Source organism: Thermobia domestica, chromosome 11 (genome assembly GCF_964235325.1).
Source record: "Thermobia domestica chromosome 11, izTheDome1.hap1.1, whole genome shotgun sequence".
In the NCBI taxonomy this organism is placed as follows: domain Eukaryota; kingdom Metazoa; phylum Arthropoda; class Insecta; order Zygentoma; family Lepismatidae; genus Thermobia; species Thermobia domestica.
In genome coordinates this window covers 250,821,930-250,848,509 of record NC_137464.1, presented here as the reverse complement: position 1 = coordinate 250,848,509, position 26,580 = coordinate 250,821,930, and the positions used below count along the sequence as shown (strand labels likewise).

The window sequence follows — 26,580 nt, the reverse complement described above, 5'->3', positions numbered from 1 at the left end:
CGCTCCAAGCGACTTTCACTTGTTCCTCCAATTGAAGGAGCATCTACGAGGCCGTCACTTCGCTTCACAAGAGGAAGTGAAGTGCTCCGTGAGAACGTGACTGAAGCAGGCCTGTATCCAAGGGGGGTCTAGAGGCCTCCCTAAAATTTTCAAGATAGGCTTGCAAATGAAGTATAATATGGTTATGAACTATAATATGGTTGGATCGGCCCACTCTAACTTCTACCGGCCTCCCTACATTTTTGAGCTGGCTACCGGCCTGGGATGAAGACACAAGGACAAGATTTTTACCAAGAGGGAATTATCAAACTCATCCCACAATACAACAAATGCCTCAATCTATATGGAAACTATGTCGAAAAATAACTTAATGTACGTACCATCTGTTGGCTGTATTGGTTGTATGAAATAATATATACACGTTTCACTGCAGGCTTTGTAACCTTACTTTCTGATCACCCTTTGAATTTATTAAATAAGCAACATGAACACAGTACATAAACCAAAGACAGTTGTTACCGTTTTCCTTTAGGATAGTGCAATATTTAATAAGATTTATCAAAAATCCGCATGAAGGATACTACCATTAAGGGTCTTGACTAAAGCGAAATTAAACTACCACTAATTTTAGAGTTTTTCTGTAATATCTTCAAAACAAATAAAAATATTCGAAAAGCAGAAACGTAGTGAACTGGACAATACGATTTTGCGTATGTGATACCGTTATCACAACTCATCTATCTGTTTTCTATTTGCAATTGTAGATAGATTTATCATTTTTTTGCGGGTTCTGTAAATAGGGGCATACCAAAAGCAGAGATATGAATTGTGGCAAAGGTATCACATGCAAAATCGTATTGTCTAGTTCACTACGTTTCTGCTTTTCAAATATTTTTATTTGTTTTGAAGATATTACAGAAAAACACTAAAATTAACGGCAGTTTAATTTCGCTGTAGTGAAGACCCTTAACAAGCCGTAATAATATTTAAATTTGAGCATTAATATTTAATCACAAATTAGTTGGACACACTTAAAAATAGAAAGTTAATTGTAATTAATTAGAACTTTTAATTAAGTACGATTTCAACTCATAGCATATAGCGAGCCGAAGGCCTTGTGGAAAAATAGGAGTGAAACAGTTAGTAATAATAATAAATTAAAAAAGAAAACTCATTAACCTTCTAACTTCCTATTTCATGAAACTTCCTATCCTCTAAGACGTCATTTTAAATTGATTAGTGATGATGCACGCGTCCGTGTTCTCTAAAACGTGACCTCGAGTGCGCAGTCACGTAAGCTCTTTTCATCTTTAATCACGATTGACCTCAATTATATGTTTTTTTTTTTTTTTTTTTTTTTGAGTGTTAAGAGAATTTATTCGCTAGTTCGTAGTAATGGAGAAAATTGAAAAAGTGAAATGAAATCTTTAGTTTAACATCTCACTCATATGCATTTTAGGATAAAGGAAACAGAAATTTAATTCGTAACTATTCTGGTGAAAAAAAAAGTTACCTAAGTCAGTGGTCTTCTCTTTACTACTCGTATTACAAAGTTATCAATGGACATGGACTCGTTGAACGTTTAAATGTCAATCTACTGAGAAGTTGCAGTTGTCACGTTGTGAAGTATGAAGTCGCCTCCCTTACCCTAAAGGGTAAAGTTGTGGAATGTTAAACTGAAGGAAATATATAGAAAAACCAGAAATATGAAGCTGAATAAGATTTTTTCCATGAAGAGAGTGAAATATTTTTTTTAGTTTATTTATTTATTTTTATTTTAATCTGCCGATATGCAACGTAAAACTGCACTGAAAATAGTTGTCACCTCCTTCTTTCACATCGTCACTGCCATTTACTCCCTCCTGCACTAAAAATAACTGTTGCCATCTCTTTTCGCATTTTCACTACCATATATTTCCTCTTGCACTGAAAGTGAAATGAAATCCTTAGTTTAACATCTCACTCATATGCATTTTAGGATAAAGGAAACAGAAATAGCTGTCACCTCCTTCCACATTGTCACTGCCATTTATTTCTTTCTGCACTAAAAATAGCTGTCACCTCCTTCAACAACGTAACTGCCATTCATTTCTTCCTGCATTAAAAATAGCTGTCACCTTTTTCGTCAACATCGTCATTGTAATTTATTTCTTCCTGCACTAAAAAAATAGCTGTCTTTCACATCATCACTACCCTTTATTTTATCCTGCAGTAATAAGAATGACTGTCACCTTCTTCCACATCGTTAGTGCTACTTATTTCCTCTTGCATTGAAAATAGCTATCACCTCCTTCTTCTACATAGTCACTATCAATTATTTTCTCCTGCACTAATAATAGCTGCCACCCCCTTCTTCCAGATCGTCACTGCCATTTATTTCCTCAAGGCAAAATTCGTGACTAGTCTCTCCCAATAAATTTTCACTTGACATCGCTTTCAATTTCTTAGTTTGTTATTTCCTCTTCCTATTGTCTTCAAGACTCTGACGTGAGCATTCTCCTTTATATTTAGTCGTTGTCTTGGCACTTACAATTAAAAATTGATCTCATATAGACACTCCAACAGATATTTTGTACAGTGTCATGTATGTTATGAAAACATGCAATTTTATTCTTATTTGCAAATGGGTTCGCCGCTGTTGGTAAAGATTTCTCTAGAGCCAGTGACTTCTGTGGTGTCGTTTTGAGAGTTCATATACAAAACATAAAATTTATAAAAAGGAAAGTTACATATATATTGAGTTTGGTATTAACACTGTTAAATAAGAAAATACTAACGTTTTATACTCTGGTGGACAGAGACGTACGGAGGAATTTATTTCCGGGGCTGTTCAATGTTTTCAGGAGGGTCTAAATTCAATATGAGGATAAATTATATTACAATTTCAAAATTACCCCTGAAATTAGACTAAATTTTGCAGAAAAATCGTCATTTCGGGGGAGCCGGGCCCCTAGGACCCACCCGTGTTTACGTCGCTGCTTGGGGTGGAGTATCTCAGACCTCAAGCAAGTCATATTGCGAAAAGTCATAGTTTTTGTTTCTTGCATATTTATACAACGAGAATTCACGCCAAACTAAGGGTAGACAATATATCAACGTTATCTACTGAACGTCTTTAAACAAGAATTATGTTCCATGGATGTGACTTAACGGAAAGGGATGATTAACGGAATCAGTGAAATGGTAATGTGGGAGAGAGTGAGAGAACAGTAAGGTACAAATATGATGTCCAATATCTACTTGTCCTGGGATCGAGAAACTGCATACTTTATACCATTTACCAAACATGGTTAGGGTCATCAAATCTAGGAGACTCAGGTGGGCGGGTTGTGAAGCCAGAATAGATAAAAGTAGGAACGCTTTTTCAGTTCTAAGTGGAAGTCCAATCGGAAAACTACCATTAGGAAGATCTAGGCGCAGATGGAAGAACAATATTAAGATGGTTCTCTCAGAAATACAAATACAAAGTAGAAACTGGATCCAATTGGCTAAGGATAGAAGTCAATGGAAAGCTTTTGTAAAAGCGGTATTGAATTTCCATGTTCCATAGGTCATAGAGTTAGTTAGTTACGACTAGCTGAAATCTTCGTTTTCTGCACGGGGAAAATAGATATGATCTAGGGAAAATATTTGAACTCCCCTTAGGATAGAGATTTTAATGAAATTGTAGTGATATAAACCCATAAATTACTCTATTTGCCGCAAAAAGTTTAAACCCATGCCTTCCCTTAAAATCCACCCTCTAATCCGAGACATGATAAAATCCCAGCTTGAGGTAGGTATTAACTATGATCAAAAATTCATTTCAAACTGTTCAATCATTTCCCCATATAAAATCACAAACAACAGGTAACATGGCTTTCAATATGAGGAAAGGAATTATAAAAGTATGTCCCCACAACCCTTAAAACGATAACTCTCAAAAGCACCAGGACACGAATTCGCTTGTTTTTAATGAGAAGTTTACAAATAGCGTGTCTCATCTTCCTAACTTGACAGGATTGTGAGAAAGTCAACGTTTTCCATAAATTTTGACCCCTGCTCTCCTTTTAGGATACACATATTAATTATATAGTTGGTTTATTCAACCTAAGTGCATTTCGTATATTAAGAATGCCGACTTCTACATATGTTGGTTCGTGCCATAAATAAGTCATGGCCCAATCGTACGGAAAGCTAATAACTTCTGGAAAACATCCCCGATAACCAAATGGCCAACCAATTATCTCTCATTTGAAACAATTGACTTATCGCTTGTCAACTCCATGTGGAATCTTAGTTGCCACAGTTTGAAACGCTGTCTTTTTAAAGTTAATGCTCGATTCCATGTACCCAAGACCAATTCTGACATTTTTTTCTTCCTTTTCTTACATTGTCTGACATCTGTTTCATATTAGCCATAATATTGGGAAGAAAGTGGGTGTTAAGTCGTTGCAACCCCACGAATGCGATCAAAAGAGGGATGGATGGAGGAATGGATGCTGTCGTAAAACTCAGCATGAGAACTTGAAAGAAATCTGCTGAATGGCACTTCTGTTGAGTAAACGCACTATAGAGTAAATATGGCAAAAACTCAGTTCGTGATATATGATAACTATATCCGAAAATCATTTCCAAGATTGTCTTGTCTTGTCTTCTACACCGTTATCGGTGTTATTATTAGACTTCGGATTTTTGCATATTTGCATGTTTTTTTCCTGATGTGATATTGATATGCTCTTTGAACAGAAATTCGTTTCAGCTGTTTTGGGGTAAAATAGTAGAGTTTTATAGTGCATATATTTGCATATTTCGGAGGTTAGTGCATGTTTATGTCGTTATTGCATATAAATGCATATTTAAAGAAACGACCAAATTGATATTTTTTAATGTGCAATAACTATCGTTATAAATTGAATTTCAAGTTTCTAATGTTAATAGACTCAAGACCTTGAAATGGTTTATTGTTGTCGGCTTCGAATATCTTCCAATTTTATGTAAAAGGAAAATAAGAAAGGGGTGACTGATTCATCCTCCCGGCAATGATGCATGATTGACACCTTTTTTAAATACCAAGATATAAATAACGGCGTCAAATCACCTACAACAAAATTTCCACCTACAACAAGTTAAAGTTGCTACCGTTGTGTGCGTGTAGATTTGAAATTGTGTGGTCCTGTGGCAGAACAAAAATACCGAAAGAGAAATCTTCTAGGAATTATCTCCTGTAACAGGGTCCATTTAGTTGTAGTGCAACATCTTCAGACTGAATTTTAACTAGCCCAGAATTTTGTCCATTTTTGTCCAACCTAGAACAAATTTCGTAAGATTCAAATTAACAAAGGGAGAACATTTAAAATTTTGGCCACTTTGATGACCTGTAGTGGGAGATTTTCAAATTCAAAATTGAACTAGCTCACAATTTTGTCCAATTTTCGTTCATTTTTGTCCACCCAAGAAAAAATTTTGAAAATTCAAATAAATGAGGGAGGGCCATTTAAAAATTTGGCCACTTTGATGACCTGTAGTGCGGCATCTTCAAATCTGAAATTTAACTACCTCAGAATTTTGTCCAATTTTTGTAAATTTTTGCCCATCTAAGAAAAAAAAAGTAAAATTCAAGTAAAAAAGATGGAGAGCCATTTCAAAATTAGGTCACTTCGATCACCTGTAGTAAGAGATCTTTAAATTTGAAATTTAACTAGCTCACAGTTTTGTTTAATTTTCATCTATTTTTGTTCACCCAAGAAAAATGTTTGTACCATTCAAATAAATGAGGGAGGCCTACTTCAAGATTTGGCCACTTCAATCACCTGTAGTGCGACATGTTCAAAATCTGAATTTTAAATAGCTCATAATTTTGTCCGATTTTAGTACAGTTTTGCACCACCAAGGAAAATTATGTAAAATTAAAATAAACGAGGGAGGGCCATTTGAAATTTTGGCCACATCGATCAGTGTGACATACTCAAATTCACGTTCTTACAGTCTTAGAATTTTGTCCAATCCTTGTACCAAAAACAAAACATTTTGTACCATCCAAATAAACGAGGAAGGTCATTTCAAAATTTGGCTACTTCGATCACGTGTAGTGTGACATTTCCAAATTCGAATTTTAATTAGCTCAGGATTTAGTCAATTTTTGTACAATTTTGTACTACCAAGAAAAAAATTTAAACGCTAAAATTAATAAAGGAGGGTCATTTCAAAATTTTTGCCACTTCGTTCACCAGTAGTGTAATATCTTTAAATTCTAATTCTAACTAGCTTAGAATTTTCACTGTTTTTTGTGAAGTTTTGTACCATCAAGCTAGTTAAAATTCAAATTTGAAATGTATCACTACAGGTGAACGAATTGGCCAATTTTTTAAATGTCCGTCTCTGGTTTATTTGAATGTTGCGAATTTTTTTCCTGGTGGTTAAAAATGTTCAAATATTCAACAAAATTCTGAGCTAATTAAAATTCGAGGTTGAAGATGTCTCACTACAGGTGATCGAAGTTGCCAAATTTTGAAATAAACCTCCCTCGTTCATCTGGATGGTATATATCTTTTTATTGATGGTTCAAGAATGTAAAAAATTGGACAGAATTCTAAGCTTGTTAAAATGCGAGTTTGAAGATGTCGCTTGAAGCTGATCGATGTGGCCAAAATTTCAAATGGCCCTCTCTTGTTTATTTCAATTGTAAAATAAATTATTCGTGGTTCACCAATGTACAAAAACCGGACAAAATTCTGAGCTACTTAAAATTCGAATTTCGAGATGTCGTACGATAAATGGTCGAAGTGGCCCAAATTTTGAAATGGCCTTCCGTCGTTTATTTAAATGGTACAAGATTTTTCTTGGATGTACAAAAATGGACAAAATTCTGAGAGCTAGTTAAAATTGAAATTTGAAGGTGTAGGACTACAATTAATGGACCCTCTGAAACAGTGGATTGAGGTCGATAGACGTTAACAATTCAAGGAGAAAATAGATTTTGCAAAGTGTGTGCTAAACAAGTAATATTTTCAAACTAAGTATGCTGTCGAACATTTCCATATTGTTCGACAGCAAAAGCTTACACTTCAGCAGCGCCATATTTTTTGGGCTACTTATATAGCAGTTTCAAGGAGTTCTACAAGTACGAAACAACACAGTTGTGGCTTTTTTTTAATACTCGACAGAGACCATCTCAAAGAAATATTTTTAAAACGTTTTTCGGCAAGAAACGAACATCCCTTTTGAAAATATGCTCTACAATTAATTAAAATATTTGCTTTACTAAATTTAAAACTTGTCGCAGCAGTTACTTTTTGAGATAAGTTACCGAGTTTTCCTTTAAGGAGTTTATGAGATTATTTAAATATAAGCTTGTGTTGCTTTGATATGCACCTCAGTCTCTCGAAACGTAACTTTCCTACTAATTCTTCTGTTATGTTTTCGATAACTTTACCTTCTTCCCATTCATGCTCCACGTCTCGCTCAAATCAGTTTATTCCATTCAAAGTATCAATTTAAAAAAATGTAAATTCTTACTGTTTTTGACGTACAATGTTACGCTAGAAGAAAATATTCTAGGATTAACACATAATTGGATACAAAAAGTAATTTGAAGTGGATTTATTTTCTTTTAAACAAGAACATAAGGTTTTGAATGCAGGCTTTTAATACAGTGAAAAGTCTCCTTACTAAACGGAAATATTTCATGGTCCCATGAATTTAAAGATTGAAAAAAAAAGTGTTAAATTTTCTTGATTAGTCGGAACCTGTGTTGCGAACAACAGATGTTAAAATATACTTTTTAACGGAAATTTTCAAGTTCCGGAATGCACCGTTTAGAAAAATTTTAGACTTTCTATGAGAGGTTAGGTATATGAACTACGTTGTCTTCGTTTACTTGTTACCCTACACATTTAACCTATAGTCTACCGCCATATAAGGCCCTAGATACCGTGCAACTTTTTTTAACGAATCGCAATTTATATAGTAATTTCCAAACCAATAACTATTTCTCTAGCTGGTTCAGAGACATAGAACAAGGAGCATAATATACACAATAGATCAAAGGGAACCAAAAGTAGAGGAAAGAACGCTGAAAAGGAAATAGCATCTACTTTTTGTCTTGGCCTTGGAAAATGCATGTAGGCTTTTTTTGTACACTGTAAGTTTTATGTGTATAAATTTGTAGCATAACTAAATACTGTAATTTAATAGGATATGTATTAAAATTTAATTTATCTCCCTATGTCCATTATTTATTGTTTTGCATAGATCTATCTCCGTTAACTTTAAAACCTTTCAGGGAAATTTTTACGAGTCCTGTTTAATCTCGCTAGTAAGGTTTTACTATATGCTTATGCAGAAATATATATATATATATATATATATATATATATATATATATATATATATATATATATATATATATATATATATATATATATATATATATACATTTTCACATACTGAGCTGTTTGAATCCGAAGAAACCAAATGTATTCTAGAAGCCATGAATACTGAAAACATTAAAAGCAAACGTGCGTTTATCAATACTCATTTCAGTTCAATTTCAAAGATCATAACGAGATGAGAAGAGCGATGTTCAGGACTTTGTAGTGCATTTGAGCTGTTTGATTCAATAACGAAACAGACTCCGCCCAGACCAATCCGACAAACATTTTCACGAAAAGCACAGTCAATAGACGCGGAAAAAACTGGCATAAAATTCTTGTCAAATGCAAGTGAAGTGTTCCTGGGAACAACGACGCAAGAATTACAGATTTATCGGCAAGTAACATTGCTTCTTTGAAATACTGTAGCTTAACGACTCGTGACAGAGAAGGAATATTTTCGATGTACAGTAATGTTTTGACAAATGCAGGGTTTTGCCAGAAAATACCGAAAACTACATAGTTGTGTATTGTAGCATGAATGCATCATAGTTGTACACCATGCATATGCAGTTCAAGTAATACAGGTTTTTTTCTTTAAAGATAATAAAATTTTTCGCAAATTTTAGCTTTTGATTGGTGCATATTTATCCTTTTTAGTGCATATTTGCATATTTTCAGGGCATATTTTCGTGATTTTTAGGGCATATTTGCATGCATATTTTGCCGTTTTTTAGTGCATATCGATCCGAAGTCTAGTTATTATAGAGCATCAGCTTTCGCCAAGTATGCTATAAATGTGTGTAAATTGAAATGTTTTTATTGACATTTAACTAATTTTATGAATGGTGGAAGCCGCCATTTGCATTTTTTTGGTCGACTTTCTAGTCGTATTATTGTTACATATAGTATTAAATATATATTTAAATATAAATTGTTAGTTAAGTAGGTTGTGGTGTATAAAGAAACAATTAGACAAATCCAGGTAATAATTGTAACGTCTTAGCCAGGTATGAAAATGGTCAAAATCGAGGAGTTCCAGCGGGAAGAAGAGGACCAGTTACCCCGATGATCGGGGTGAAAATGTTGGCTAAAGTGAAAAATAAATGAAATGAGTGCGTGTAGAGTAATTGTAAATGTGTGTAAATGTTTTCGTGTTTAAATGTGATGTGTGTAGATGGTGAATGATGAATATTTTCCACTTTAACCACTTCCTCTTCGGCAGCTCACTATAGCAGATGTTTACACTTTCACAATCACCGCGGAACTCCATTTCCAAGATTTAGTCGTTTTCCCGTAATGCTATTACAAAGAAGATTCTTTTCATTTTTATATAATAATTGTTACACGAGTACTAACATTTCCGTATTCTCTTTCTTGTTTCCAGGGTAAACCAATTCTGTTATTTCCATGGATTATATACACATTCTTATCGTTATGTGTATTTGTATTTGTTCTTATGGAGAAATTGGTACAACTTTTCAAGACAGGCAACACCATCTATTTGTGGGTTTTAGCAATTATTTTTCTTCTAATAAGTAAGTATATAAAAACTTTAAGATAGTATGTTTTAGTATTTTCAATAAGCTTTTTAATGCTGGAATTTTAAAAGTGTTTGTCTATCATTTGAGAAGGTTAATTAAATCATATTGTTAAATATTAAACAAGTGGTTCTCAAATTGAAGTCCGCAGGCTCAATCAAGGGTTCCGCAAGAAAATATTATTTCTTTAAGATGCTTTACGTAGTTGAAGATATGATATCTCGTATGTCCAATTTGTTAGTTTTTCAGGAAACGAAAAAACGTCACTATATTCACAAAATTAATATTTCAGACCTTCTGAAAGGAGTTTCATCCTTTAAGGTTAGTGTAAAGAGACAAGTTTTGCCGATATATGTCACTACAGTCTTCGTATCTCTCCCATGTATTTTTTACCTTTCACGAAAATTTACAATTTATTTTACAAATTTCAACCTAGAGACTTCAAATTTTTAGAGAAAGAACTTCGTAATCTATTAAAGGGAACAATCCGTGCCTATTTTTTATTTAGAATTTTTTTCATTGTTGAAACAGTTCGATTGTCAAAGGTTTGGATATCCATTTCAACGATCAAGTAATTTCAACAATGAAGAAAATTCTAAATAAAATATCGGCACGGATTATTGCCTTCGATAGATTATGAAATTCCTTTTCTAAAAATTTGAAGTCTGTAAGTTGAAATTTGTAAGAGAAATCGTGAATTTTCGTGAAAGATAAAAAAATACATGGGAGAGATACGAAGACTGTAGTGCCATCTATCGGCAAAACTTTTCACTTTAAACCAATCTTAAGAACACGCTGGTACAGCTTCTCTCATCTCAGCACATATGGCTATAATACATTGAAATCAGTGGCATACGAAATATCGCCTAAAGTTGCCAACAATCGACATGCAAGAAAATGGTATAATCGATTGTTTCTCAGCAATCGATGTCTTGTGACGCACAAGGGTTTGCTAGAATATGGATTATTGTCTTCTCATGGGGTTTATGCCAAGAACTCAAAATCGCAAAAATTGGACAAACGACGGTTCACATCTTCAACGACGTTATATAAAATGGCCTATATGGTGAGATATGTAGTTACCGTGCTTTAAAAAAAAATTGCGTAGATGCTATGAAAACAACTCTCAATTTTAACACGATTACAGCGTGTTATTTCAATACCAATGATCCAATAATGCGGTTTACACATGTCTGTTGTTACCGATTTGATGGTGACACGGTTAACCCCGCGTCGATGTTATAGGACTAAGAGAAAGAACAAGAGAACGCGGAAATAAAAACAGTGCTATGATTGTCTTCCAACGTATAACGTGTGTTACTAACACCCCAGCTAGCATGGCCAACGCAGGCCATTGGGACATTAATATTAATAACAGTATATTCGTCAGTGATTAGTGACTTTTTTTTTTATTATTTGCTAATGGGGCAATCCAAATGAAAACGACCAATTTCCAGGTCAAAGGTTGCTGACAAAATTTATTTACTTTTTAACTTTTTACCTAAGATTTAACCATATTCAGGGAGTTAAAAAAGGGTATTCATTTATTTTTTTTTAGCCTTGTAGGTTTGTTTGTAGCGAATTTTGTATAGGTGCGTGTGTGTATTTTGCAATTTTCAGAGGATTCAGTTAAACGCTATAACTTTTTAGGTTTTAAAGATAATGAGTTAAAACCAAAATCATATGAAAGATAATTGAATGGACAAGATTCTCTGTTCTGTGCACATTGAGACGTACTTTAGAAGTTGAAAGAAAAAGCTCTGAACATTGAGGTTGGAAACCTAGAAATCGCCATTCTGGAATGTACAGTTTGAAACGAAATAAATGACTCACCTTCAATTTTTGTCTACATAGAGACTATTCTCTTTCCAGCTTTAGAAAAAAGTAGATGTAAACAAATCCACCTGACTACCAATGAGTCAGTGACTAGTGATTGGTTGTTGGTCTCATTGCACTAGTATCCTACCGCAATATAATCCCTACTAAAATATTAATTTGAATTAAAAATATCTCAATTTATCCTTTATTTTGTGATGAGAAACGCAGCAAATGTAATATTTAAGAACAGATGTAGCTTTATTTCAACCATACCTGTACTTGGACATATAGTATTTACTACGCATGCGTATGCGTTCATGCGCCGACTCCGCTCATTTGAAATTGTAGAATACAGTTTCATGGCGACGATGAGTTACAATAATCCATCTTCGTCTCATGCTATAAAACACAAAAGAGAACAACAAGAACAGAGGCAATCTCGTTTATATAACAATTTAAGAAAATGCTATTTCCAACATAGCAGTAGTCAGTATCAGTGCGTTTATTATTTAACAACCAACGGAGCCTTATACTTTGGAAATTATGCGACGACATTAAGCTAGCAAACGATCTTCCTGCTCACGTCTCTCACTGCCGAAGCACGTGTGAGCCGCGGAGTAATACATTTCACTTTGTTTACATCTACTTTGTTCTAAGGCTGGAAAGACTTTAGATAATAAACAAGTCTCAAAGAAGTTTCAGATCTGAGAACCATATACTTGATTTTTTTTCTTTGAAATTTTTAAACATTACGAATTTTCGAAAATCGTGTATTTTCACCATCAAATATTTCAGGAAGGACAGGAGTGAAAAATCTCAAATTTACACAAAATAGACGATGGTTGTACAGTAATAAGTGAGTAAAGTTGTATCACTGAAACTTCAGTAGTTTCTGAGTTACAAGTTGTTGCAATGATGTGAAATTCGCGATTTTAATAGCTGAACAGATGTACAGGTTTTGAGTTGATAGTGTCTTAGGCATACAATTTATCTATGTTTCATCAGAAGTGCAGTCAAACAGCAAGAAATTCGAGATTTGCTACTTGTAAAAGAATTCAATACCAGATCATATCTTAGATTTGTACCTCTGACGCAAAACTAAAGCAGATGTTATAAATACAATCAGATTAATTTACAGATAGCAGTACTTCAGTACTTCCAGAACATAGTATGTTGTCATTTGCACCTAATGATACCGTAGTTTGTATTTACGATGAGAAATGCTGGATTTGGAGAATTGAAGATATCAGTTGGGAAAATAACGGTCTTTTTGTTCATGTTTTCCATCCTAATGGCCCAAGAACCTCTTTTAATTATCTACGAATGGCAAAATGTGGGTGCTAATCACTAACTTTCTCCGGAAACTCACGCCCACAGAGTTGACAACTCTTACAGGTCGTACTTTCAATATCACTACCAAACTCTTTACACAAATTAGTCAACTGTTTACCTCACTGATGTCTTAACACCAGCGCTACAGGCAGAAATGAAATAAAAGAAGCGTTTCGTTTTTTGTACAAGATATGATTCATAAATTATGCACACTTTACCCATTTAACATTACTGTTGTGTTATTTTGACTTGCTACAAAGTTTATATCCACGCCTCATGGCGCTTCATGATATTAAGTCCCAGTGAAGAAAAAACTTATAACTTAGGAAGTACTCGAGCCTCAGGATGCAATTTTACCCACTTGTTACTGTACAACTTTCGTCTATTTTGTGTAAATTTGAGATTTTTCACTTGTGACCTTCATGAGATATTTGATGGTGAAAATGCACGATTTTCGAAAATCTGTAATGTTTAAAAATTAAAAAAGAAATCAAGTATATGGTTCTCAGATCTGAAACTTCTTTGAGACTTGTTTATTATCTAGTCTCTATGTAGACAAAATATTGAAGGTGAGTCTTATTTATTTCGTTTCAAACTATACATTCCAAAATGGCGATTTCTAGGTTTCCAACCTCAATGTTCAGAGCCTTTTTCGACGTTCTAAAGTATGTATCAATGTGCACAGAACATAGAATATTGTCCATTCCATTATCTTTCATATGGTTTGAATTCATTATCTTTAAAACCTAAAAAGTTACAGAGTTTAACGGAATCCTCTGAAAAGTTCAAAATACGCTCAGGCTTCTATACAAAATGGCCGCTACGACAAAATCTGTGCGGCTAATAGTAAATGAATACTCATTTTCAACTTCCTGAATGTGGTACAAACTTAGATAAAAAAAATTAATAAAATAAACTAAATCTTGTCAGCAAACACCATTGGTCAATTTCACTTGGATTGCCTCTAATAGCAATGATTTAAGAAAGATATCAAAATTCCCTGTATCAAATAGATACGACTATATTGTAATTGTGAGCGTGGACATTGCCTTCCAACAATATCATAAATATTGAGTGACTGACATTAAGAATATGTATTAGATCTTATATTTTTGCTAGAGCAAAGGTCTACGGAGTACACCAAGTAACGAACAACGTATTAAATTTCCTTTAATTCTTCACGAAAATGGTTTCGTGAGCGTATGCATTTTGTAACTTTTACGTGCGTAGAAGTACTGCCATCTGTTATTCCAAAGTTTACTACATTCTTCTTTGTTACCGAATATTTCGTTCTTCGTAACCACTTATCAATTATTTATACCACAGTTTATTATCTCTCATAAAAATCACGTCCGTTTAATAGTTTTTTTATGTAAGTGTTGTTTGATAAGTATATATTTATAAAACACTAATGTCGTGTTATTAAAATCGCTCCTCATCATGTCAGTCAGTTCATTTAACGACTACGATTTTAACTCTTTATTTTATGCAATGGAGTTGAGGTAACATCAGGCTTGTGTCAAAATTTAACGTAAGTCGAGTGACACAGAAGCATTGTGTTGACTTGACACAGACATTTTTAGTGTGTACGAAAATATCAGAATTTTTGGTAAAATATCGAAACTCTATTAACATATCGAAACATCGATAAATATCGAAAACATGGGAATATCGAACATGCGAAAGTAGAAAAGCAAAGGATGTAGGATTTAGATTTCTGGGCTTTTCGGCATCTATGATCATGTTAGCTCTTCACGAATGAAGGATGATGTTCGCCGGTGAGCACACTATCTGAAGAAAGGATTGGAGAAGGAAGGAAGCGTCCGGGGACCTATATGTTAGGTACTACCCGGCATTTGCCTGGTGTAAATTAGGGAAACCCAGGAAAACCTCATTCAGGGTGGCTGGCCTGAAGAAGCTCTTTACACTTTTTCGGCCGAGTGCCCCCACCGGGAATCGAACCTAGGACCGCTCGCACCGAGCGCGAGAGCGTTAGCGACTATGCTAAGCGGGGTCACGGAAAGTAGAAAAGCATTCAGTACAGAAATACTGGGAGATAGGTTTAGCAATGTGGGGATTAAAATATCTAAAATAGTTTGAATACTGAAATATCGAAGAATGTTGAAATATTAACAAGTCAATTAGTAAAATTGTTTGATAATGACATATTGATATTTAAAAATATCGATAGATCGGTAAATCGAATTACGGTTAGCCTTAAGCGATAACTCGATTTAAATAACGATAATTGTTCTCAATGAAATTTCGAGATTTGATCGACATATCGAAATATAAATATTAAAATATCGAATATATGTATCAAAATATTGAATGTCGAAATATGTAGAAATATCAAGAAATATTAAATTCTTGTATATCAAACACATCAAAAATAGAAATAAGGGTCATTACTAGTCTAGATAACGATATTTTGATTTTTGAAAATTTTGATCTATCGATATTTTGATTTTTGAAAATATTGATCATTCGATATTTTCATTTTTGAAAATTTTGATCTATCGATATTTTGATTTTTGAAAATATTGATCAATTGATCTATATTTCAGAAATATCTTACATTCGTACAGAAAAGAGCAAATCGTCGATCCAAGTTTGATTCTCAGTCCGGTCGCAACTTTTCGTTCTTGTAATTTTCATACAATTTCATGGTATTTAAAAAGAAGTTTATCTCGTACTTTATTTCTTTAATCGAAATGAATCGATTAATCGAAGTGGAATTAGTCAAAAATCGTTTACTTCGATGTGATAAAATCTGGTATAATAGCAACTTTTACCAGTATTTATTCGTTTCGTTTGACTTAATATTGTAAAAGAAGACACCGTGACTTAGTGATAAAGCTCTGAGTTCTCGTGTTAGAAATTCCTGGTTCGATTCCAGCGCGTGTTAGTTTTCGGTGAACAACATTGTGTCTTTGGGTTTTCTTGTAATTCTTTCGTTTCTTGTTACTCTCTCATTCCATCAAGTCTCTGATACTTTCATTTGTTACTCGTTTGTTTTAGTCGAAAATTCGTGTGAGTGGGACATATAACTTGAAATTTCGTTTAATTTTTCATTTTTAAGATTTAAAAAAAAATAACGGACATTTATAGTATAGTATAATGACGTTCAAAGAAATTTATAATTTTATGTCCCACTGTTTTGCCCTATAAGCCATAGGACACGGACTTTTTTTTTAAAAAAAAAAAAAAAGAAATTAAAATAGATGCTTGCATAGAATTAGTGTAATGGTAATGTGGGAGTAAAGGGAAGAACTGGGAGAAAACTCATACACACGGTGTTGTCCACTCCAAACTCACGGCCTGCGATCGATCTGCATACTACCACTCACAGAGTGCTAAATTGTCACAAAGGAAGTAGGGTGAATACAGAACAGAACTGAAAAAAAAAAAAAAAAATGAGCTGGAATGCTTCTCGACATATATATATATATATGAACATCCATAATGTTTTAAATACGTAAAACTAGGGATACGTGAAATTATGAAATACGAAAAAATGAAATCATTAAGTTTTACGTCCCACGGTTATGCCGGTTAGGCTAAAGGAGACGGTGATGATGAGAAATGAATGAAATGGTGGAATGAAGAAAGTGGGAGGAAACGGGAGAACCCCAAGAAAACCCACACACACGGTGTTTGTCCACCACAAAGTTCACTTAGTACGAGCTGGGATCGAACTCAGGACTCCATGCACCAGAGGTGAACGCTCTAGTTAATTACACAGGAATTACAGTAATTAATTTGCAAACTTCTTACAACAAGCTCTCGTTATCACTTGCAGTAACATATTAATAAGATGACATTTTTAACTGGGAGGAATTCCTCCAACTCCGGAATTCCAAAACCCTGGACAAGTAACATCAGAGGTCATCACCAGTGGCGGATCTATCTCGGAGAAGGAGGGGCTAGTTTTTTGAGTAACAAAAATAATTAACTATATTATTTATATATTTTCAAAAGTTTATGGTAAGCGTTGCTTTTTATAATTTATTGGAAATTTTTTGAAACATTAGATATAGTTTCAGTTCCAGTTTCTCTGTTATGCGATGTGTGAAACAATACTTGAGGTCAACAATGTCAACGTTCAACCTAGCCATAATATCCATCGGGAAAGAGTTAAGTTAGAGACTTCTGCAAGACACATGAAAAATTGTAAACTCATTATATACCTATCATAGTCTGGGTTATGGCTGTCTCTCCCCAAGTTCTTACATTCCGCCACTGATCATTACTCTACCACTGAGCCACTGTATAGTATAGAAAGTTAATTATGATAAATTTCATTGAAATTGAAAATGATGGACTTCTGAACGTATTTCTTACTAATATTTCGTAAGCATCCTGTACACAAACACACGACACATACGCAAACAAAACCATACACATACTGTAAGTTAGATGATGAAATGGTTACATTCGTCAGCCTTTTGTTGCTCTTTTTAGCGATCTACTACAATTACGGGACAAAAGACATCTCATTAACAATGAATTTAATCTTAAGAGGATCAAAGAGGCTTCTAAAATGCTTATTATCTACAAAGAGAATCCAACTTTTAATCCGGAATGAAATGTACGGTACGTTGAAAGAAAAAAAAAAATCTCTTCTTGTGCATAGGATGGAGAACCAATTTCTGTATGAAAATTTCTCTTAGATGTCAGTATTACGTCATATTTTCATTCATATTATCTCGTCAGGATTTTGTACATTTGCGTTGGGAAATTTTTGTTCGTATTCAATCTACTGCAATGTACAGTCGTGTTCAAACAACTATCCCTTCTATTTCTCTTTTAATCATCATATTCTCGAAACCATACGAAAATTATTTCTAACACTATTGTGCGTTAAAAAAAAAAAACATTATAATTGGCAAAGAATATTCATAACTGTTTGATTTTCAAAGACTGGACGGAGAGAAATCGGGTTCGTTTTCCGGCGGAAGCTCATGGGATTTGGATCCCACGTTATGTGGTCCGCGTCTCACATAGCCTTACTGCTGAACAGAACGCTACAAAGACAGAAGGGTTGCCAGATTGTCAACAAGAATGTATTACTTGTAAACTCAAATTAGGTACTTTTTGTGCTGACGTTTTTTGTTTAATTGTAGGTTTGGTTTATTAATACAGTATTTGTCAATATAATTCAATATAAAGTAATATATACAATTGCCATAGTTATACAAATTTGTCAACTAATAAAACACTTGAATCTTTCTTTGGAATGTATTTAATTTTTTGCACATGCTCAACAGTGGCGGATCTAGAAAGTAAAAACTGGGAGGAGCGGCCAGAATCCAAACTATGATAGCATAAGTTTACTATAAACTTTCAAAAATTCATAAGTAATAGTTTCAACTATTTTTTGACACTCAGAAAACTGGAGGGAGGTACGACCCCTCGGACCAAGGCTAGATCCGCCACTGATGCCCAGGATTTTATGTGTAGTGGGGGGCCGTAATTGAAGGCTCATTTCGTTCCTCACAAAAGTTATGTTTGCTTTGACACTTATATTCAACTCCAACAAGTTACCAATACTTTTAAGTTAGATATTATAAATTAAATTCCAAGTACACGGTACTTCAGTGATAAGAGCACTCACATCTGGTGTAAGGAGTCTCTAGTTCGTTCCCAAACCAACATGTGAGTTAGTGGTGAACATCTTGTCCGTGGATTTTCTCTGGTTTCTTCCGTTCCTTTCCACATTCTCATTCCATCAACCAAATTCATAATCAAACCAACCCACTTGACGTAACAACCCTTTGCAACTCTAATCCCCTCCAACGCCATCTATTAGCGACTGACTGAACTATGTCTACCGTAGCGACGAACACATGATTAGTGCGCTGTGTCACCCAGTCCCTAATAGATGTATCAGGAGCTCTTTAGACCCAGTGATCGTCACGTCTTTTATTTACGTGACTCCCCAGTTTGCCTCACGACTTTCGCCGAATGTTTTATAATTATTAACTGTACTTAATCATCCGTCTACTATAGTCTAAAGAACATATCAAAAATAGTTACGTTTTGTTTGTTGAAGTTGGTTTCCCCTTTCAGTACAGTGGGTATATGAGAAGTGGACCTACAGTTAAAGGTAGCATCTGAATAATGTAATGTTTTCAATGTTGGGGCACCAGGAATCGAACCTGGTGTCCTCTGCACCAAAGGCTAGAGCGCTAGTCACTAGATCAGCGAGGAGGGTCAGTCATGTTTCGTATATTTGTACTGTACCAGAGCTTGAGACAATTGTAGTTTCTGTAGCTTAAATGTACCTTCTGTAAGCACCAGTTGTTTCAAGATCAAGATCTTAACTCAGAATCTTAACAAAAAGATAGGAACAAGATTTTCCTTATTATAAAATGGACATATTCTCTGATTTTAAAAATTTATTTCTTTATAAAATACCTCTGAGTTATCTAATTACGAAACACACTTCCTTTTGCTCGTGCGTTGATTTTAACTAGTCGAAATTCGAAACAGAATTTCAGTTTATTACTTGTACCTTTAAAACAACGATCACCATGTTTATACGTCACCTGTCGGTTCAGTGGAAATTGTCTGCCCCTTTCAGCACGGAAACGGCTTAGATATGCATCTTTTTTTTTTTTTTTCAAATATCTACAGCGTTACTAATAAAAGAAGAATAAAAAATAACTAAACTTAAGATTTTTTAAAAATTAAACTATTTGTCTATTTCTTTACAAGTAATTATTTGAACGTAATCGAATATTTAAGGGTATTGTTGTAGTGTATTAATTTGTCAGATTATGCAACAAAATATCTTAACTACATACTGAAGTACTTCTGTGTTACTCAATAATAAAGTCAATGTGTTGAATTTATTAAACTACTTATATATATAACTAATGTTACTTTTATTAGAAGTACAACACAATCAGTGCCTAAGAATGTAAATACTCATATGTTTTTAAGTTCTTTGGAATTTATATTTACTTCGAATTGTAGTAAGATTCCTAATGTTTCTGATCTAATACGATGATGATCCTGTTGATATATATCTAAAATATTTGTAATGATAAAATATTACACATGACTTTAAGTGTATTTTAAACTAGGAGAATAGGTCTTATTAACACATTACTTTTATATACAGTATTTTACTTATTTCGTCACTTTCCTTTCACTACTCCACCAAATTTAGTTGTAGTTTACAGTAAGAAACTGAAATTTAAAAACATTCCCTAAAGCTTTCAATGCGGCTCAGAGATGCGACCTGATACGTGAAGTCACGCCAAAAAAAGCTTGTTTCTGTTACCGTGATGTAAGCAGCGCAGTTTTGCATTCCTTGAAGCTTTGTATTTCCGTACCCATTATCGAGTTACTGAAAGGTGGCCTTGGCCTCTGACAGATAGCTGCACATGTTGTAAACAAAACGAGAGGGAGGGTTGTTCGCCAATCAGAGCAGTATTCTTACAGGCTGTTGCTAGGCAACGAAGGTCACGGACCGCGCTGTTGCCGGTAGTTGAAATGACTTGTTAAACGTCTTAAGTTTGTCGCCAGAGTTGCTGTTTCTGTTGCGGGGCCTCTGGCAACACCGCCTACAATACTCTACGTGCTCTGCCCAACTGTCAGAAGCCACCTTTCCTTGCGCACACAGCAAGAAATATTTTTCAGAGATTTTTGGTATATTCCATATTGAAGATTAATTCTATGCAATGCAATTATTAAGTTAAAACTTTTTGTGAGAAAGGAAATGTCCATTGAAATAATATGAGTTATTACTATTATTATTATTATTATTATTATTATTATTATTATTATTATTATTATTATTATTATTTAACGTTCTATGGTCGTATCAATTAGGCAAAAGGAGGATACAACCCTCCGAGCCGAAAAATCTAGAAACGCCTTCGTAAGCGATTAGATGTTATGAAAATCTACATATGTTTAAAATTTGGTTGTTCCAGGTGACCCATTTCTATCCGAAAACTTGATGACACACAGACCGGTAGTCTGTCGAAAAATGTAGGGTAGGCCCGGCTGAAGTTATTGGGGCCCGATCCAACCATTTTATAGTTGATCACCATATTATAATTTATTTGCAAGCCTACCGTAAAAATGTTAGAGGGGCTCGGCCCCCCTAAACCCCCCTGGATACGGGCCTGATGACACACACATAGATAGGTACAAATGTTACTTTATTATGATGATTATTAAAGATGTATTTACAGTTCAGTTATTTCTTCTATGCTTACATATACGACAGTAGCTATAAATGAGATGTTCTAATAAGATATAATATACAGGGTGGCCCAAAAGTAGGTATATAGTCTCGTATTGATCAGCTTACTGTATTTTATATCATTTCTTATTGTTATCAAACAGATAGATCTAGTTTCTTTATTATTTGTTCTTAACGCCTTTTCCCAGAACAATAGAAGCAAATAAATCCATAAACTAGAATGTTATATTTGATCAATGCAGGAAGTGTACCTACTTTTGGCCCACCCTGTATATAATAACATCATACCCATATAAAAGGGAGGATCGGAAACTAAGGTTACAAGGCTAATATTTCTGGAATTTCGTCTTTTATAGAGGAATAAGGAGTGTGCGGTAATACATGGAGTTGGGAACTGAGCAGTTTTAGCCACCCGCCAACTACAGTGATAGTTGTAGGTAAAGCACAAATGGCTACTCGTTTAGAAAACTGGTCCGCGAAGAAATCTGCTCGGTTATTCGGTTTCTATGGGCGAAACGTGAAACCACGGCTGAAATTCACCAGCAGCTGGTAGAGAATTTACGGAGAGACTGTAATGTCTCGTCAGCATGTCGCAGAATGGTGTCAAACGTTTGCGGCTGGTAGAAAAAAAAAACACGACGTGAAGCGCAGTGTCCGACCCAGCACGGCATAAACAGATTTGAACATAACTCGCGTGGAGGAGCTGATTCAAGGCAACAGGCGGTTTACATTACAGGATCAGATGGCATTGTCATCTGTTGCTGCTCGTGAAGGAGCACTTCGGAAGTCGTCGCTTCGCTTCAGACGAGGATATGCAACACTTCGTGACAACTCGGCTCAACATGCAAGAACAAAATTTTTACCACGAGAAAATCTTCAAATTCATCCCACGATGTGATAGGGGCCTCAACCAATATGAAAACTGTCCAAAAGTAACCTAATGTACGTACTATCTGTTGGATGTATTGGTTGTATGAAATAATATATACATGTTTCACTGCGGGCTTTGTAACCTTATTTTCTGATTACTCCTCGTATAAGGCGCAAAAAAGTGCAATAGGTTGTACATGATGTTTCCTAATAAATTACAATATCCCTAATATAGTTATTCGCGGTAAGCGCCAAAGTGTGCCTTATATTCGAGAAAACTGTACGATATTTTATGTAAGCAGAAATTTTTAATTAAATTTTGTTCTTTCGTATATTTTCAGCCTTTGAATCCTACCAGTGGTTGGTTGTTTTCAGCTATTGCTTGCAGTTGAGAAGAAACACCAGCTGTACAAGGGCTTTCTTTGTCCGTCCTCATCTAGGAAAATCAACTGAGGCTGGAAGTTATGTATAGAAGAAGCTTCCGCCCGTTTGGCAGGAGATAAACTCGTTTTATGAAATCCTTGACTGGGCGTTCGGAGAAGGTCCAAATTCGTGACTCTCAATCCCAGTCAGTCAGAACAGTGGCTCGCCGTCTTTTCTAGATACGGGAGACTCTATACATATTCTAGAACGGGGAGTCCGCCATTTTAACTGAACCACTTTCAGTGGGTTCCACTAATTACAGGTTTTACAACCTACGTACTGCAACAATGTGGTCCAAATTCGTAATGCGAAATGTAATTACCTATTATGGACAGAATCATTTATTAGTTTTTAGTTATTTCTAACTAAGATTTTACCTTTCTCTCTCTTTACTTTTTTTTTTTTTTTTTTGAAAGAAGCAGAATTTGTTAAAAAAAATTATTTTTGTCAAAAAAGAAAAATGAAAAATCAAAAGTAAATTTTGTTATTGTTTGTAAGTAAGATATGATTTGTAAAATTTAAATATTTCTCTGAAATATTTGTAAAGTTTTTTAAACTGTTAATAATTGTTGTATATTTATTAAAATTTCAATTCTTGACAGCTCTCTGCTAGATTCTAGACGTTGAATTCAAATATTACCTCTATGTCTTTTAATAATTACTTAATTTTTTCTTACAACTTAGCAGCTATGCTTAAAATGCTGCTGGTTTTAACATAGTTTGATTTACTTTGCTTATTGATTACATAGACAGTTGATATTCGATAGCGAAGAAAAAGAACGCTTTGGGTTACATATACTTCTTTTTATTTTCTCGTTTAGTTAGTACATTTTGTACGTAGTGTATTAAAAGGTACTGCGGTTGGTAAGTAAATGTTTATTTGTATGATCGGGCTTACGGTTTAAAATTAGCTTATTATTTTCATATTTGAGAAGATTTAATAATAACAAACTTCAATTTTTCTCCCTTTATTAGGTTCAGTATTCTGAATGAACTAGAAGAAAATCATGTGTGATTCGAAATCATGTTACATACGTAATCAAAGTACTTCGTTAATTCATTGGCTGTATCTATGGATTAAGAGACTCGAATGTTCATGACTGCACAAACATAAGATAGTCATTGGATTCTCTTCGGTATAAAACCAACCGAGCTTTCCTATTTGCCTATTATCTTTTCATATACGAAGTGTAATCAAAAAATACGGTGAATAATTTTATTAGAAAGAAAGTAATAAACAGAATTTGATTTAATTCCCTTCAAACTACTGTCCTTGGCTAACAGTGTACTTATCCCAACGTTAAATTCATGACTGGAAGCATTTCTGAAAGGCTTCTTTTGAAAGAGCGTTCAGTTGTTCTGTCGCGTCATGATCGTCTCAATGTCAGGAATGGTGTCAAAACTTTTTTTTCCTTTAAGCAAAGTTTTAATTTTGGAGAACAGTCAGAACTTCCATGGTGCTATATGCGGAGAATACTGTAGATGTGAACAAAACCAGTATTTTTATCGACCAAAAACTCCGGTGAAAAGTCGGGGAACGAATTTCGAACCCACTCTTCTTATTTGCAAATCGGTGGTCGAAATGCTTTTCATTGACCCGTACGAGATAGTAAGTTCTTCTGTAAGCTCTCGAATAGTTATTTCAACGAACAATTTTTACCATTTTTCTCACGTTTTCTTCAATTTTTGAGGTTAATGGACGTCCCGAACGTTTTTGATCTTCTACCGACTCACTTCCGCTTTTAAATCGCTCATATCACTTGAAAATAGTCTTCAGAGTTACAGCATTATCGCCATACACCAACTAGAACATTTCATGAGTTTCTTTGGCATTTTTTTGCAACCTGAAACAGAATTTAATATTCACGCGTTATTCAAAAGCCATGATGTGCGACAGACACGGTAAACAGAACCTCACTCTAGCGACTCTGGACGCTGACTGACTAGTCAGAACTTGTTCCAATTTGACGCTACGTGCCTCAACGGATCAGGCTATCCGATAAATTACATCAAGTGTTTGTAGCGTCAGTGGTTGCTGCTAATATATACAGTATATATATATATTCACCTGGTGTCATCTTCTCATTGTTTTATAGCTGTAGACCTATCCAGAGGTACCTTATCGAAAGATTATTATAGTTCCGTGTTATGTTACTTTTTAACATACTACAAAAAAGGACCAGATTCCTAAGTCAATAAATTTTTATACATGTGGGTATGTTCACACATAACTTGGACATAGGTGCACCAATTTTAATGGTCCTTCTTTGTTTATATACATTCCCAATAGTCCCATGAAAATTTCGTCAAGATCTTTGGAGCTATACCGGTCACGCTTAACTTAGTGAAAGGCATGATGAAGAATGTTTTAGTTATAGTTTCACTTTAAAGAGATGGCGCGCTTTAAGCCTGTTGTATTTCAATTTTCTCTAAAACTATTAACTCACCCACTCACCCATGCCATTCTGTTCAGCATAGTGAGATCTATCAGTTGATATTTGCCTCATCTTTGGATTTTTGCCCACAGTACGCTAATGCTATTGCAAAAAATTATCTTTCAATATTCATTTTTGCAAGTGAAAATACCAGAGATAATTTATCCGATCAACAAGTACAGCGATGTTTTTATTTATATACGGTGTTTTAAAACAACACCGACAACGTTTGGAAGGTGATTCCTGTCACCAAGATAAGACAAAAAGTATAGAGCAACCTGGGTGCACAAATGCTTCCTTTCGGAGTTATAGGCTGCCGAAAACACAGAAAAAAAATTAAAGGTACAAAGCTTCAATACTATGGGACCTACCGTAGTTGGGTCAAGACTTCACTTAAGAACTAGTATGTGCCCTATCCAAATATCCATGTTTCAGAATCCTGCAGTACTTCCGCAACAATTTCTATAGAGGTAGTTGGTGAGTATTTCAAATTATATACCAATAGCCAAACTCCCTCTATAAAAATTGTTGCGTGAGTACTGCAGGATTCTGAAACGTATTTTTGAATAGGGAGTTAGTGATTGAATAGGAATATTAGTTCCTAAGTGAGGTCTTGATCCAACTACGGTAGGTCCTATAGTTTTGGAGCTATGGATCTTCCAAGTTCAGTTTTTCATGTTTTCGGCAGCCTATAACTCCGAATGGAAGCGTTTGTGCACCTAGGTTGGTCTATAGTTTTTGCCTTATCTTTGTGTCAGGAATCACCTCCCAAACGTTGTCGGTGTTGTTTTGAAACACCCTGTAGAAAGTTAGCTAATTACTTTGCGAACACATGGTTGTCTATTCCAATCAAAATCAGGTATATAAATATGCTTTCTTTTTTACTTTGCTTTTTGCATAACAATTTGCGAAACTCAAAGGTAATGGAAATGAAGGCTAATTATTTGTCGTCCTGCTTTTACGTTGACATTAAATAATAATAATAAACATTTTAATATAACAAACACGTGTGATAATGTAAAGCAAAATAGAAAAATAGTAATGAATACATATCCAGGTACTTTGTTATGCTACAAATTGACTAAAATGGTACCTGATCTTCAATGTGTTCTATTGGAAGCTTTTATTGACAGTTGAATCCATAATTACAACTAAACAAGAAACGGGGATTTGGCATTATGTAGTACACAAAATGAACCTATATTTTGATGACAAAGATACAATAGCTTAATTTTACACAAGCGTAAATTTTCTAACTTATATTGTAGCCACATGATGTTGAGTTCGTTTGTTTTTCCATTTTCTTTTTAAATTGTAAACCGAACATAACTTTTCTTTCGCCATTTCAGTGAAAAACAAGATGGCATAGCAAAAGAATACTAAGCCAATGGTATGAATTAACTGTGCAGATGCGTCATTTACAAAATCCTTACACTAGAGTTTGAAACAACTGAATGACATAAACTAAAACACAATGCTAAAGACCCGTACTTTCGCTATTTATTTGATTTCCGAAAGGCAAGCTGAGGTCAAAGTCTGTTGAGCCGCTATATAACCTTAGGATATAAAATGTCGAAGTTTATATGGTT

The 26,580-nt window shown here is 34.4% G+C and overlaps 1 protein-coding gene across 1 annotated transcript in view; it reads left to right on the top strand.

Annotated features, from left to right (window-relative positions):
- LOC145663799 (uncharacterized) overlaps positions 1–23,013 on the top strand; it is a 197,741-nt gene extending 174,728 nt beyond the window's left edge. Inside the window, exons 5-6 of the mRNA XM_081729887.1 lie at positions 9,739–9,889; positions 22,475–23,013. Of these exons, the coding sequence (XP_081586013.1) occupies positions 9,739–9,889; positions 22,475–22,605 (282 nt within the window). The 3' untranslated portion in view covers positions 22,606–23,013. The remainder of the gene's footprint in view (positions 1–9,738; positions 9,890–22,474) is intronic.
- The last annotated feature ends 3,567 nt before the right edge of the window (positions 23,014–26,580 follow it).